At 33.7% G+C, this 15,201-nt stretch overlaps 1 protein-coding gene across 2 annotated transcripts in view; it reads left to right on the top strand.

The window, feature by feature from the left end:
* The window catches only part of Tm2d1 (TM2 domain containing 1), a 34,636-nt gene extending 20,735 nt beyond the window's left edge, over positions 1–13,901 (top strand). Inside the window, exons 5-7 of one of the 2 annotated variants that reach the window (XM_077791331.1) lie at positions 1,848–1,921; positions 11,641–11,768; positions 13,593–13,901. In XM_077791331.1, the coding sequence (XP_077647457.1) occupies positions 1,848–1,921; positions 11,641–11,751 (185 nt within the window). In that variant the 3' untranslated portion in view covers positions 11,752–11,768; positions 13,593–13,901. Of the gene's footprint in view, positions 1–1,847; positions 1,922–3,240; positions 3,621–11,640; positions 11,769–13,592 lie in introns of those variants that run through there. The other variant, XM_077791332.1, reaches the window with a different exon arrangement.
* The last annotated feature ends 1,300 nt before the right edge of the window (positions 13,902–15,201 follow it).

Genomic DNA, 15,201 nt, shown 5'->3' with positions numbered 1-15,201 from the left:
GCCTCAAAATAAATAAATAAAATGAATGGAGTAATAAGGGATATGTCCAAATTTGTGTTTTTAAAATACATAACTTGAGTTATAAATAAAACTATTTTATGTATAACTAAAAGCGTAGTTAGATATAAACTAAGTATACTTGTAGCCTGATATAGCAGCAGCACATAACTATAGTCTGGCTTGGAAAGCTAAGGCAGGAAGATCGCAGTATAGAGGCCAGTCTGGCAATCTGGTAAGACCATATCTCAAAAAGATGACTCAAATGTTGTGTAGATAATAAATGTTTTGAAGAAAACAGTGAAATTTTCTATAATATTTATTTATTTATTTATTTTTTCTTTTAAAAAGAGAGAGAGAGAGAATTTTAATATTTATTTTTTAGTTTTCGGCCGACACAACATCTTTGTTTGTATGTGGTGCTGAGGATCGAACCCGGGCCGCATGCATGCCAGGCAAGCACGTTACTGTTTGAGCCACATCCCCAGCCCAATATTTATTTATTTGTTTGTTTGTTTATTTATTGGTACGGGGGATTGAACTCAGGGGCACTTGACACCAAGCCTCATTCCCAGCCCTATTTTGTATTGTATTTAAAGACAGGGTCTCACTGAGTTGCTTAGTGCCTCACTTTTTGCTGAGGCTGGCTTTGAATTTGTGATCTTCCTGCCTCAGCCTTCCCAGCTGCTGGGATTACAGGTGTGCACCACTGAGCCCAGCTTCTATAATACTTTTAATACTTGTTAAATTATTTATAACTTGTTAGCCAGTACTTACGACATTATGCTATAGTGTGTCTTACACTAAGAAGACGGGAAAATCAACTCATGTACCTATGCATTTCAATCTTTTTGTGTGTGTGTGTTTCCAGGTTGTATGCGAGGATTGATCTTTTTTTACACTTAGTTTTAGCTGTTACCTATTTTTAGTTGATATTTGCAACTTCCTTTTCACAAAGAGTCATTTTTTCATGCCATTTTAAAATCTCAACTGTGATGACTTGTAAGAAATTCAAATACTGAGGAAGGATCACTTATCTCCTAGTAATCATCATGTTTTGGGGTTATATCCCCATATATATCCTACAGTCAGTCAATGCTCTTTTATCACCTATTTTAGTATCCTAATTCTTGGGTTAGGACCAAGGACCAATGGTATATATAAAATACTTAGTGTGGGATTATTGATTTTGACTAGTGCTAGTAAACAGAAGATGCTTAGGGAAAAAAGTGTAGATAAATTAGAGGTAATTGGGTACTAATAAAATTGTGCAATTTTAAATAATTAGTGTTGCTTTCTGATTTTTTTTGTGTGTGTGTTTATGAGAGAGATATATGACAATTATATATTTGAACTTTCTTTGCTCACTTTTTTTTTTTTTTTTGTATTGAGGATAGAACCTATGGTCTTGTGCATGCTTTGCAAGTACTCTGCCATTGAGATAAGTCCCCAATCCCTATATATTTGAACTTTCTATTCTAAATGTATAGCAAAATTTGGATCACTGATGTGTTAAGTTTAAGTAAGTTAGTGAGGATTTTAGGACTAAAAGATTTAAAAATTTATTTCCTTAGGTATTTTCCCTTGAGAAGTTTTGCAAGATTACATTGAGTTTTTCTTTCAGGTACTAATGTTTATTTGTTAATAAAGCAAAAATAAATTATTTTATGACTTTTCTGTATATGAGAATCCATTAAATATTTTTAGATGATGTGATTTTTAAAAAATATTGATTTTATTATAATACTACAAAGAGTTTACAGTCTATGTCAGGGCTTATTAGAAAAATGGAAAAGTTCACTAATATTTGTAAGACTTTTTAGATTGTAAATGACTATCTTCTTTTCTAGGTCTGTTAAAATTTTGCACTGTAGGATTTTGTGGAATTGGGAGCCTAATTGATTTCATTCTTATTTCAATGCAGGTAAGTTCATTTTAATCTGGAATGTAAACTTTCTTATATTCAAAATTGAATTTGGTGGTCTTCTGGTATATTTTAAATTTAAAATACATTAGTAAGCAGATAGAATATTTGTTTCAATTTTTCATCAAATACTGGATTGTCATCATTTTTCAACTTATTATTTTCCCAACTGTGGTTCTAAAGATATAAGATATTCTTAAAAAAGGATTCCATATTTAAATGTGATTTGTAGATGTGAGTTCAACGGTTAAATAGGTTTCTTTATTGAATAACTTTTCAGAATGTTTATAATACAAATTGAGTCTTTAAGAGGGAGGGTATTGTAGTTATTTCTCAAACTTACTTTTTATTTTTATTTTCATTTTCAGTGATGGGGATGGAGCCAGGGATACTCTGAGCTACATTCCCAACCCTTTTTCTTTTTTATTTTGAATTAGGGTCTCACTGAGTTGTTGAGGCTGGCCTCAAGCTTACAATTCTCCTGCCTCAACTTCCAGAGTAGCTGGGATTACAAGCAGGTGTCACTATTTCTGGACATTTGGGCATAAAAAACATCTTTTAAGTGCTTAAAGAATAACATCTCACAAACTGCCTGCTTCCTTCCCTAATTGAAGCAGGAGAAAGTGAGGCCAATACAGAGAAACAGAGATGAATATCAGGAGAGTTTGAAATATATCATTTTTTTGCATGGATTTGGTCTTCCTTGAAGGTAGCCCCCCTCCTAGACATTTTCAAAATATTTATTTATTTATTTTTTAGTTGTAGTTTAGCACAATATATTTATTTATTTTTATGTGGTGCTGGGGATTGAACCCAGGGCCTCGCTCATGCTAGGTGAGCGCTCTACTGCTGAGCCACAACCCCAGGTCCCCCTCCTAGACATTTTATGGAGCATTCATACAATCCTTTTGCGGGGGTGGGGGGGGGCGGCGGGGAGGCATAAGCCAGTTAGCTGCAACTTTTGTAACACACAATGAGCAGAATATTAGTATAGAATCCTTGTCTAGTGCAAAAGACAATTTTATTTCTGCTTTCATAATGTTTGTATATATCAGAGTCTCATCAGTGTCCTGTTATATTAATTGACAAGATGACTGGATCTGTCAGCTTCGGGGGATACAGCTCAGCATACAAAGTCCTGGGTCCAATCCTTTGTACACATACACAAAAAAGGAGTTATAATTAACTCAAGAATTCTTAAATTAAGAGAAAAAGATGAATTTATCTTCAACAAGCATTTATGGAATACCTAATGTCTTTAGCAAGGGTATCAGTATACATTTAGTTCATCATCTGTTTTGCTCTGCTTTCTCTTCCAGTATTTCTATTCTTCAATTCTGTCTGCTTGATGTTACCATTACATGCTAAAAGAAAGTCAAGATCTAAGAGATTTTGGTACCATACTGTGAGGAGGAGGCAGCATATGGACCAATAAGATACCAGAATTAAACAAGGAAAATATTTGGTTTTAAAGTTGGAATTTTCCTGCCTTTGCTCGTAAACATATGCCTAACCAAATATCCTGCCTTCTTTAACTGTGGGACAGGCAAGCAGGCATGAAGAGGCTAAAGTACTTGTACACATATGCCTAGAAATGGGTTTCTCATTTTAAATGAGGATCCAAGGAATTGAATGATTATTGGTATTCTTTTTTTTTTTTTTTTTTTTTGGTGGTTCTGGGGACTGAATTCAGGGCATTGTGCATGCGAGGCAAGCACTCTACTAACTGAGCAGTATCCCCAGCCCAATTATTGGGATTCTTCAAGTTAAGATATCCAGAATTCAAAGTGTCTTTGTATCCCAACCAGGCTAGATTCTTTCTTTGGTGATATTATCTTTGCTTTGCAGCTTTAGTTATATCAAATTCTACAGTTGATTTGATCAGCTACTGTTTTCTGATTTACATATGTATACCTGAAATAGGTACGTTATTTTTTTTAAAGAACTTCTGGGTCTAGGACTCTACAGTATTGAGCTTCCTTTTTTGGCAGATGGTGGAAAGGTTTGCTGAGGATTGAACCTACTGGTCCTCTACCATACATCCCTAGCCCTTTATTTTTCATTTTGAGGCAGGGTCTCACGTGCTGAGGCTGGCCTTGAACTTGAGATCCTCTTGCTTCAGCCTCCTGAGTCACTGGGATTACATGCATGGGCCACCATGCTGAGCTAAGAAATTATTGAAATAGAATTAGTGTTTGAATTTCTGCAGTTAATTTCTCTGAATAAAATATTTTAATACATTTGGCCACTTTAGACTGTTTCAGATTGGGGTAATAAAATCAATTTTCAAACGTAACCAAGTAAGATGTGTAGCCTATTTATCTGTCATTTAATATACTCAAAGCAATGATGACTACATCAGTTTTATTAGAGTTTTTTTCAGCAAATCAAATAATTTTTACTTTAAATATCATCAACTATAATATTTATGTCCTGATTGTATTTTTAAATTTCTTAATAGACCTTTTGTTTATTATCATTTTGTTTATTTTTCTTTCTCCATGCCTGTTTTTTTTTTAACTTCTTTTTCTTTTGCCATTAAATATTATTTCCCAGTGAATAGGAGTGTTTTTCTATTGGACTGTGATTTCAGAAATATATACGTGGATTTGGACCTATAAAAACATTGTTTCACAATCTTTATTACAAAAATATAGGAATACAGTTATTTCATGTTAGAACCAAAACAACATAAAGTATAATGCACAGCTGGTTGCAGTGTTACACACATGTAATCCCAGTGACTTGGGAGGCTGAAGCAGGAGGATTCCAAGTTTGAGGCCAGCCTCAGCAACTTATCAAGGCCTTCAGCAACTTAATAAGACCCTGTCTTAAATAAAAAAATAAAAAGGGCTAGGGATGTGACTCAGTGGTAAAGTGCTCCTGGGTTCAATCCCTAGTACCAATAAAATAAGAAAATAAAATATTGCTACAGTAAAGAAGGTTTATATGTTGCTGTGTTCACTGAAAATACTTAGTTTTTTTTTTTTTTTCCTTCTTCTTGGTACCAAGGATTAAATCCAGGAGTGCTTGATGGCTGGGTCACATCCCCAGCCTTTTTTAGTTTTCGTTTGAAATAGCATCTTGCTAGGTTGCTGAGGCTGGCCTCAAACTTTCAATCCTTCTGCCTCAGCCTCCTGAGTCTCTGGGATTATAGGCCTGTACCAGCAGGTCTAGCTCACCTAGCCTTTATCTGTTAATAAAATTTGGAAGTTTTTATATTTTTATATTTGTATTATAAGGAAACAATATAAATCATGAATAAGATGAAATAGTAAATAGAATGCAGTCAACAAAAATGTAAATCAGTGATATCTAGAGTATACAATTTTTCAGCTGTAAGTAATCATATATATATTATATATAGTTATTCTTAAGGTAGGTTTGTAGATTTAAAAACAGTCATTCTGTTGTATCTATGGATTTTTGCATATAATTATGTCCTGTATAAAGACATTTTGGCCAACTGAAATAAACCACATATATCATGGTGGTCCCATAAGATTGTAGTAGAGCTGAAAAATTCCTATCACCTAGTGACATCATAATTATCCCTGACATTGTAGTGTGATGCATTATTGACATGTTTGCTGATGCTCATGGAAACGAACCTTTTAGTTCTATCACTGTTTTTAGTGGCAGTTATATAAAAATATAGCACAAACAGTTATGTACAATATATAATGTGTGATAATAAATGACTTCATTACTGGTCATTTAAGTGTTTATTATACTATTATCATTATTTAGTATACTTCCACTTATTTAAAAAAGTTTACTGTGAAATAGCATGCTGTATTATTTTAGCAGCTGCCTCATCTTGTGTTTACTGCATCAATAGGCAAGGTCAGGTGACTGGTATATACCTAGATTTGTGTAACTACACTCTGAAGTTTGCAAAATGATAAAATGGCCTACTTATGCTTTTCTGGGAACATGTCATTATTAAATGATGCATATATATACACACCATAAAGAATAGATTAGATGGTATAAGCTTTCTTATTATAAAAAATGGAATATTTTATTTATGCTTAAACCTCCTTTTTCACTCACATAGTCTAACATTTTAAATTATATAATCACTGATGTCTACTCTATCAAAGTTTTGTTAAGTAGAGGGAAGATAACCACAAATCAGGAAGATAAGTATGCATAAGGGGGAAAATGAAAATATGTGTTGGGATGTAGAAAGTAGTTAGAAGAAAGTATGTTGTTTTTTTGTTTGTTTCAGTTTTTAAAAATTTTGTGTATTGTGGAAGAAATTACTTTCATTTTTATTCCTATTAATGTTACTCATTGTATTTTTTTAAAGGGCTCAACTGGATAAGAAGTAGTAGTAATTCACATACTTTCCAAAACATTTATGAATTTTGTAAATAAATTTATCAGGTTTGAAAAATGTGTCTTATTGTTTTGGCATTTACTATATGCCACTCATTTTAGCACTGGCTTATATACTGCTTTGTATTATTACTCTTCTGAGCTTTTAAACACCAGGTTTGACTTTTCACACATTAATTTCTCGAGGAAAATTTCTTTAGTAGTATGCTAAACATAGAATATGCCCTGAAAAAAAATTTTTTTTTTTGCTGATTTAAATGAATACAATATATCTGTGAAAAAGTATGGGTTTTGTGCCAAGTACTAGCATTATGAAAAGCTAAAAATGGTACTTTTAAAAAAAAGTGAATGCTTTCCTTTAGGACCGTCTTAGAGCATTGGACTGCTATGACAAAATACCTTAGATAGGTAAATTTATAAGCAACAGAAATTCATTACTTAGAAATCTAGAGCCCAGGAAGCCTAAGGTCAAAATGCCAGCAGATTTGGGTTTGGTGTAGACACTGAGCTTTGTAGTTAAATTTTATATTAAACTAAGTGAAGAGAATACCTTCATGGCCTTGAATGGATTGAGTCTGGAACAAGATCCCAAAAAAATAAAACATGAAGGGGGGGGCAGGAATCAATTAATTTGACTACTCAAAATCAAATTTGAATTAAGCAATTCTGTTTTTAAAGGCAATAGGCCAGGTTAAGTTTTTTTTTTTTCTTTTTCCTGTGGGACTGGGGATTGAACCCAGGGCCTTTTGTGCACTCTACCATTGAGCTTCATCTCCAGTCCTTAGACCAAGTTAAGTTCACAGATTAAGTAAAAAACATACTAGCAAGAAGAATTGTTGTCCTTAATATTCAAGTAATTTCTGCAAATCAATAAAATGATAGGGAGCCTAATAGTTAAATGAACATAATAAACAATTAGGCAATTCATAGCAAAGGATACCCACATAATTAATAAGTAAATCAAGAGTTACTTCTTAGTATTTATCCAAAAAAGTTTCTTCCTGTTCACATTTGGACATGTATAATGATGTCTACTGTAGCATTCTTTGTAGTAGCAAGAAGTTGGAATCAATCTAGATGGATTCACCAATAGGAGAATGGACGCATCCTCTGTAACATTAGACTCATCATAGAAGTACTTACCTAGATGTACCTGACAGTTACATGGAAATGTCTTAAAATCAGAGCATAGTTTTAAACTATTCAGATAAGTTAAGTGTACTTTTCAAAGGACATCACATTTTTAAGCATAAGAGTATATCCAAGTCAAATGCCAAATTAATGAAATTCCCATTGTTTATGTAGCTGCCTATGAGTAGTTCGGAGGAGATTATTGAGAATGACATTGGGCATCAAGGATAAAGAACAGGGCTGGGGATATAGCTCAGTTGGTAGAGTGCTTGCCTTGCACGCACAAGGCCCTGGGTTTAATCTCTAGCACCACATACACACACACACAAAGGATAAAGAACAGAAAAATAGGAAATTTGGTGACCGCTTCACAATAGTCTCGATTTTAATATGTTCTTTAATTTTTTTTAAATTTACTTTTCTTGCCATAGACATTGCATCTATAGAAAAGCCTATCCTTTTATATAAACAATGAGGGTTTTTTTTTTTAACATTTACTATGCCAGTAAAATTTCTTGTTGAAAATCAGAAATAACACAAAAGAGGGAGTTTTACTTAACCTCTCCAAACTACCACAACATCTCATAGAAGGAGGATATGATAAGCTAAAACATGTTCATATCAAACCTTGGAACCTGCAAATGTTATTTTATTTAGGAAAAAAAGGTATTTGCTGATGTGATTAATTTAAGGATCACAGACTTAGTTGTAGATTACTTGCCTAGCATGTGCAAGGCCCTGGGGAAAGCTCCAGTGTCACCCCCCACCCCCCAAAAAACAAAGAAAGAAAAAGTTAAGGATCTTGAGATGAAGAGATAATCTTGGATTATTTTGGTAGATCCTAAGTCCAATTTCAAATGTGATTAAACTGATAATTGGCTACAAACAAAGTATTCCAAAGAATGCCAGTTATCAGTGGAAGCTTAGAACTGTAAAAGATTCTTCCCTAGAGTCTCTGTAGGACATAACAGTTATGTTGATTTAGATCTTCTGACCTCCAGAACTGTTCATGTCTACTGTGTTAGTTCACAACATTGTGGTAATTTTTAAGGAAACGTAAAGAAGGATGTGCAGTTGCTTACTTGTGGTATTAAGGCTTCTTACGGAGAGACATTGATACATATTTTGGAAAATTGCCCCTCGTAGTGTAGTGGCCCTCTTCTTTCCCTCTTTTATTAAGACGAAAACCTCTGTAGCAACTTCTTGGCTCATTAACTGCAATGAAGCATGGAGGTGGTATTTATTCACCCTATAGATTTCAAAAGTCTGTCTCTGCTGGAAGAGAGGAATATTGATTGGAAATGCTGCATACTATGGAACTTGGCTTCGGGCTGGGTTGTTTGGTAATGGAGATTGAACCCAGGACCTTGATTATGCTAAGCACTGTACTAGTGAATTATACCCCCAGCTCCAGTTTCCTGTGGCTGGGGGTATAATTAAAATCTAAATTAATAATTTTAGTTTTCATATTCTCTTATCAATGTACTAATAGGTTATATTTACTAAGTGAAAAATTTCCCAGTATGGAATATTTTTAAAGATTTGTAGTTTTATTATTAACAATGTAATACCAACTTCATAATAAGAGATTTTATAATTGAAACATTTATTATATTTAAGTATTTTTTAAAATTTTGGTAAGGGAATATGGATTTGAATAGTTGGAACCTTTACAGCAGATAGTTTTCTTTACAATTAAGTAAGGAGAGAAGAATCATATTTTTCCCCCTTTTAGTGCTGGGGATTGAACCCAGGGGTGTTCTACCACTTAGCTACATCCCCAGACCTTTTTATTTATTTATTTATTTATTTTGAGACAGGATCTTGCCAAATTGCTGAGGCTGGCCTTGAACTTGCTATCTTTTGCTGCCTCAGTCTCTGGGATTACTGGTGAACACCACTGCGCCTGGTGATTTCTTCTTAAATGGGCTAGTTCATAGAAAACCATATTAATGATAGCTTTTAGATGCCTGAACTGAGATTTTTGTACTTTAATGTTGTAGTCTTGGAAGACATTAGAACTTAAAGAGTGCTGTACAGATCAGCTTGATCTGTTCTTCAAGTTTTCCTGTATATGGATAAGAAAAACTGAGAACCAGAGAGGATTAAATTATCTGATCCTAGAGCTAGTTAGCTATAAGCTTTGTCAAAATTTTTCTTTTGGACCAGTGCTTTACACACTGACTTAATTTGGTTGTCTTTGAGCAGTTCTTTAAACTGTTTTAGCATAAATACCACTAGTGTTGTGCTTTGGGTATCTGGCAGTTATCTGTAGGAGACATTGAAGACAAATGCATTATTAGGATTGTTGACTGTACAAGTAACATTAGAGTTTATTGTATCATACAACAATCTGGAGGTTAGACAATTCTGAGATTTCTTAATTCAGAGCAAAATGATATAGTATGGATTTCATTCAATTTTCCCCCTTCTATTTCATCTTCTTCCCTCCCTCTTTCCTATCTTCTTTGCTATCATCATATTTTTTGGTTAGCATCATTTCCTTATGTTGTCACTTTCAAAGACAGAAAAAGTCCTCCCTCAACACATACACTTCTTCTTTTTTTTTTTTTTTTGTTACTGTGGGTTGAAACCAGGAGTGCTTAACCACTGAGCCACATTCCCAACCCTTTTTATGTTTTATTTTGAGACAGGGTCTTGCTAAGTTGCTGAGGCTGGCTTTGAACCCAGGATCCTCCTGTCTCAGCCTCCATGCCCGGCTGGGAAGTGCTTTATAGTCGTTTTCTTTAAACTCTAGTTGAATAACCCCTAGAAGAATTTTTTTTAAGTCTGTGCCCTCTACATATTTTTAAATTGACATTTAAGTTTATCATAAATTTAAATAGTTGCAAAGAATGTCATTTCAAATATTGACATATTTAAATAAAACTGTTACATCAATTTTTAAATGTATCCAACAGACTATAAATGCCATAGGATTTAAAATATCATCCTCTTAAAAAAGACATGAATGAACCCTTCAGAAATCATTATAATTTCACATTGCTTCTTTTTCTCTTTGAATTTGATTTCTATTTTCCTTCTTGCACAAAATTTAACCTAATGTATTTTTATGCTTAAAAACTTTCTGTTAATCTTTTATTAAAATTAAATTAAAAATTTTTCTGAGCTATCTGGATTGAGTTATTATAATTGTTATGGTTGAAAACAGCATTAATGTGTTACAAATTCAACAGATTATTTTTAAGAAGAAAGAGCTAAATGTTATTGGGAATGCAATTTTGGAACAAGATGTAGCAGAACATATGTTTGGATCTCTAATTAGAGGAAATTTTCCTAAGCCTGGTATTTTGAATTATCCCTTGATTTGGCCCTTTAGAGGTTTTGCACATCAGAGCAGTGTGCTATCATGAGACTCAGGTGAGCTCTCATCAGAGATGCTTTACTCTGACCAAGATGGAAAGAGGATCATAGAGAGAGGAGAAGTGGGAAAGAAAACTAGCTAAATATTCCACTGTAACATAATGTCAGGCAGATCTGTTCGTAATCAAGTATCTCAAAATGGATACCAATAGAACTCACTGGGTCTACATACACTGTGGTAACTCTTTATCTACCTTAAGGCTCACTTTGAAGATTGCTACCTTAATGGATAATTTATAGTTATTATGTTAATTGAATTGTCACAAATATGGTTAAATGGACAAGATGATTGTAGTGAACATGTGTTGTTTTTTTTCTCTCTCTTCATTTTCCATTCCAGGTGGTTCTGGCAGGACTTTGAATCACATTGCATCATCTCCTACAGGGAATCTGATTAACATTAATCTTATTAATTCTATTTCCTTGGATATAGCAATTTGTCTAGTAATCGATAATAAAAAACATGCAGATCAATGAAAGTCTTTCTCTGGATTTGGTATATAAACACTGGGGAAGAATATTTTACTTTTTTTGAGGAGCTAATGTGGGAATATGTGAATCTCTAGCTTGTAACTATCAGTTGAGAATGCCTGCCTGCAGAATGAAGACAAGCAGAGCAAAGGAAACAGGCAGGGAGGCTAAACCCAGGGGCTTTGTGGGACACCGAATTCAGTCCTTGAAGACTTTGTAGCTCTTCTTTTGAATCTGTGAGCTACATGAGCCACTCGGTTAACCTTTGTTTTGCTTAGAGTTGAAATTTTATGGCTACTGAAACAATTTTATTAATTACTGAATAAATTTAAAGCATTATGAAATGTATTTTTCAAAATGAGTAATTTTTGAAAATTTATCTCTTCTAGATTGTTGGACCTTCAGATGGAAGTAGTTACATTATAGATTATTATGGAACCAGACTTACAAGACTTAGTATTACTAATGAAACATTTAGAAAAACACAGTTATATCCATAAATATTTAAAGAGAAACAGTAAGTGATATGCATATCTAATCTTCATTATAGTATATTATTAATATAAATTTGTGAGAATTGTAGAGCCATAGGAAATTTCAAGAGATGATCTAGTGTTGTAAACCTCTCATTTTGCTTCTTAGAAAACTACATATGTCTGAATGTCTCTAATCCTTTGAAAAGTATTTTTATATATGTTCATTGCTCTTACAGTTTCTAGTTCAAATTCTTTGTAGTGAATGTGGCAAAAGGGAAAAATTCATGAGGAAATAAAATTAAACCAAGGAAATACTTATTATATGATGTTATAATGAAAATATGTGCTTTGGCTAGTTCAATGTGGCAGATGTTTTCTGCTGTCCATCTGAGGGTCAATATGATCTTTTTTTAAAAAAAAAAAAAATTTTAGATGTTGCTGAACCTTTATTTTTTTCATTTATTTATATGCAGTGCTGAAAACCCAGTACCTCACACGTACGAGGCAAACACTCTACCACTGAGCCATAATCCCAGCCCTCAATAGGATCTTTAACCTATTTTTGTCTTTCTCTTTCCTAAACTTGAAAGTTGATATAATCCAAACCCTCAACTACCTGAAAGCACTTATTCTAACTCAATGTTTGAACTTGCCCGTGAGAATTATTTATTAACTTAAGGTTTAAGTAGCTATTAGACCTTTATAAGTGAGAGATACTGTTAGTCCTAGGGATTCAACTCTTTTTTGTTCTTTAGGACTCTTCTACTACAAAGTTTTTATTTCAGTTGCCTTGCATCAGTTTATTCTAATAAATAGTTTTCCAACAATGCAAGATTTTTTTCAGCAAGATTTTGGTAGAATGTCAGGAAAAATTTCCTGGTAGAATCATTCTCTATAATGAAGAAGTTTTATATAACAGATAGGGTACAGGGAATTTGTTATGTAATAGTTGACTCTCTAATAGGTGCTTTTAGAGAGACAGGTAAACCAAAAGAAAAGCAGGTTAGATGTCTTATCCATCATCATAGCACTAGAGTTCTCAGTGGTCTCTTATCTCAGAGAATGCTCTGGAGGCCAGGAAGGAAACAGACATTTGTATTTTATGTCATAATGTATAAATCAGATATGAAGTATAATTTTGAATGTTAGGTAGATTTTTTTCTTGTAGTGAGATTATAGAATATTTTTTTATTGCCATCTGATTGAATAGTGATGGGCTTTGCAAAATTTGAGACATTTACTCAACTGCCCAAAAAAGGTTTTCCAATTCTGAGAGATGCATCTGCTGCTTCTTATCAGAAAGAAAACCTAAGGAAGTTGAGACATAGCTAGTGAAGAACAGAATCTAGACTCTAGGCCTTCTTTAATATACTGTAACATGGTGGTTTTTTACCTCCCACTCTACCCACTCCCCCCCAACCATATCATTTTGTATTGGGCATCTTCATACTTTATGGGAAGGGTTATGTATTTTCATGTGCCTTATTCATACCATAAATTGTATCTCTTTCAAAAGTATATAGATGGTGTTTAAACTATAATGTGTAAAAATTAAGCAAATGCAATTTAAAATGTAATTCCATTTTCAGAAGCCTATTATATAAACATTTAATTGGGATTCGAGAATCAGATTTGAAATATAAAACTTGAAGAGCCCATTAAGAAGGCAGATACCTACATTGTCAGTCTTGTGATCTCTTTATGGTATATAAAATTGCTCCAAGAGTAAGAAAAAATATCTTGAGTAAATGAAGCATTAAAATGTATATCCGAGACTGGAGACCACGAAGGAGAGAGAAAGAAACAAACTATAATATACTCTTTAAAATATTGTGTTTTAATATATTTCTTTTTTTCTGTTTTAGGATTTGAGCCTCCTTGAATTTAATAAAGAACTTCCCGTTTTTCCTTTTTCCTTCTAAACATTACCACTTTGTGGGTTCTATATGATTTTGTTTGTGTGGTATGTGTGTGTGGTCATTTTTGATTTGTTCATTTAGTTAAAAGTATATTATTCTTAGATTTATTTAATAAGACTTTCTTTAAAAGCTGTATAATAGGCTTTCTGAGGCTACTGTCTCTATGAGATGGGTAGCTTATTACTCTGATATTCTTTAATGTCTTTTACAAAGGCAAGTTGCCATTTATCTTTTTTTGCTTGTGAAAAATAAAAGTATAATTTATTCACATTTTTTTGTGCTTTATTATTAAGAAAATCAATATGTAGCTGTCAACTGCATTTTGATCCTTCTAAGCAATTAATCTGGTGTGAACAAATATAATTTATAGTGCCCAGGGCTGTAGTCTCCTGTGTGACAGCCCACCTGTGATTCTGCAGCTTTTTGCTGTCTTTGTCTTGGTATCGTTGGAGCTAATGATCATTAAGAAGTCTGTGAAACCTTGAAGCAGCCTGGATACTTCCATCCTCTGAAGTGTAAACTTTTCCCTTTTTTGCTTGAGGAGTGATGCACTAGCTGTGGAAGACTAGATGTTGACTCCTCCAGCTCACTGTAGTTACATTTGAAGGTGGATGGACAAGGTGGGAACACTAAACAGGTGACTGATGGCTTCCATCTGTGAGCACTGCTAGGCAGATGCTAGCATAGGAGCCTCAAGTGATGTGCCAGGGTCTGAAGGAAGCAGCACCTGTATGTTCTCTTTCTGTGTGCAGAGGGCTTTAAGAAGATGAAAATGCATGGAATGCTGTGTGCCCATAATACTACTCCACTCTTTCCTTAGTAGCAGATAATATCAATTTCAAAATTACTAGGTCCAGCTTCTTAAAAGTTAAAACCATAATTTCCCTTAAAAAGTGTACAGTATGGTATAGTTAGCTTTGTAACATATTAGTCATTCAGTAATGGCTTCTCCAGTTGGTGGGAGATTATTAAATATTGTTATATGAAGTGAATTTCAGTTGACTTCTACCATGCACCAGGAGCACTTCTTTGATTCATTCATTAAATACTAAATGTCTGCAAGGTGGAAGGGACTGTTCTAAGTGGGGATGAACTAGACACAAAACTCCCTATTTGTATTTTATTTTGTAAAGGGGCACTTTAAAAGGCAGTGAACTAGACACAAAAATCCCTAGCTTTGGGAGTCCATGGTCTCTTGTGATCCACTTTTCACAGTGACAGTGTTTTTGCACAGAGTTAAGCCCATGTTCTAGTCCTCCCTGGTTATTTTAGATTGCACTTAATTCTTTGAAGTTTCCTTCAGGAGTATAAAAGCCCAGATTTTAAAAGCTTCATCTCTTTAGTCACATATGTTCAATTAAATAAGAAATCTCTGATTCTCCATTGTTGTTAAAGTTGTTAACTTAGCATATCCTTCTCAAAGTGTCTATTCATATAAGCTGTACTCCAGATGAGTTGTTGACAAAATCTAGAAAAAAAGTTCCTTCAAAATACATTGTATGGCCGAGACGGGAGGATTGTGAGTTCAGAGCCAGCCTCAGCAACTGTGAGGTGC

The sequence above is a fragment of the Urocitellus parryii genome, chromosome 11, assembly GCF_045843805.1.
Source record: "Urocitellus parryii isolate mUroPar1 chromosome 11, mUroPar1.hap1, whole genome shotgun sequence".
Classification (NCBI taxonomy): domain Eukaryota; kingdom Metazoa; phylum Chordata; class Mammalia; order Rodentia; family Sciuridae; genus Urocitellus; species Urocitellus parryii.
The sequence above is the reverse complement of the archived record's forward strand: the minus strand, read 5'-3'. Positions and strand labels throughout refer to the sequence as shown.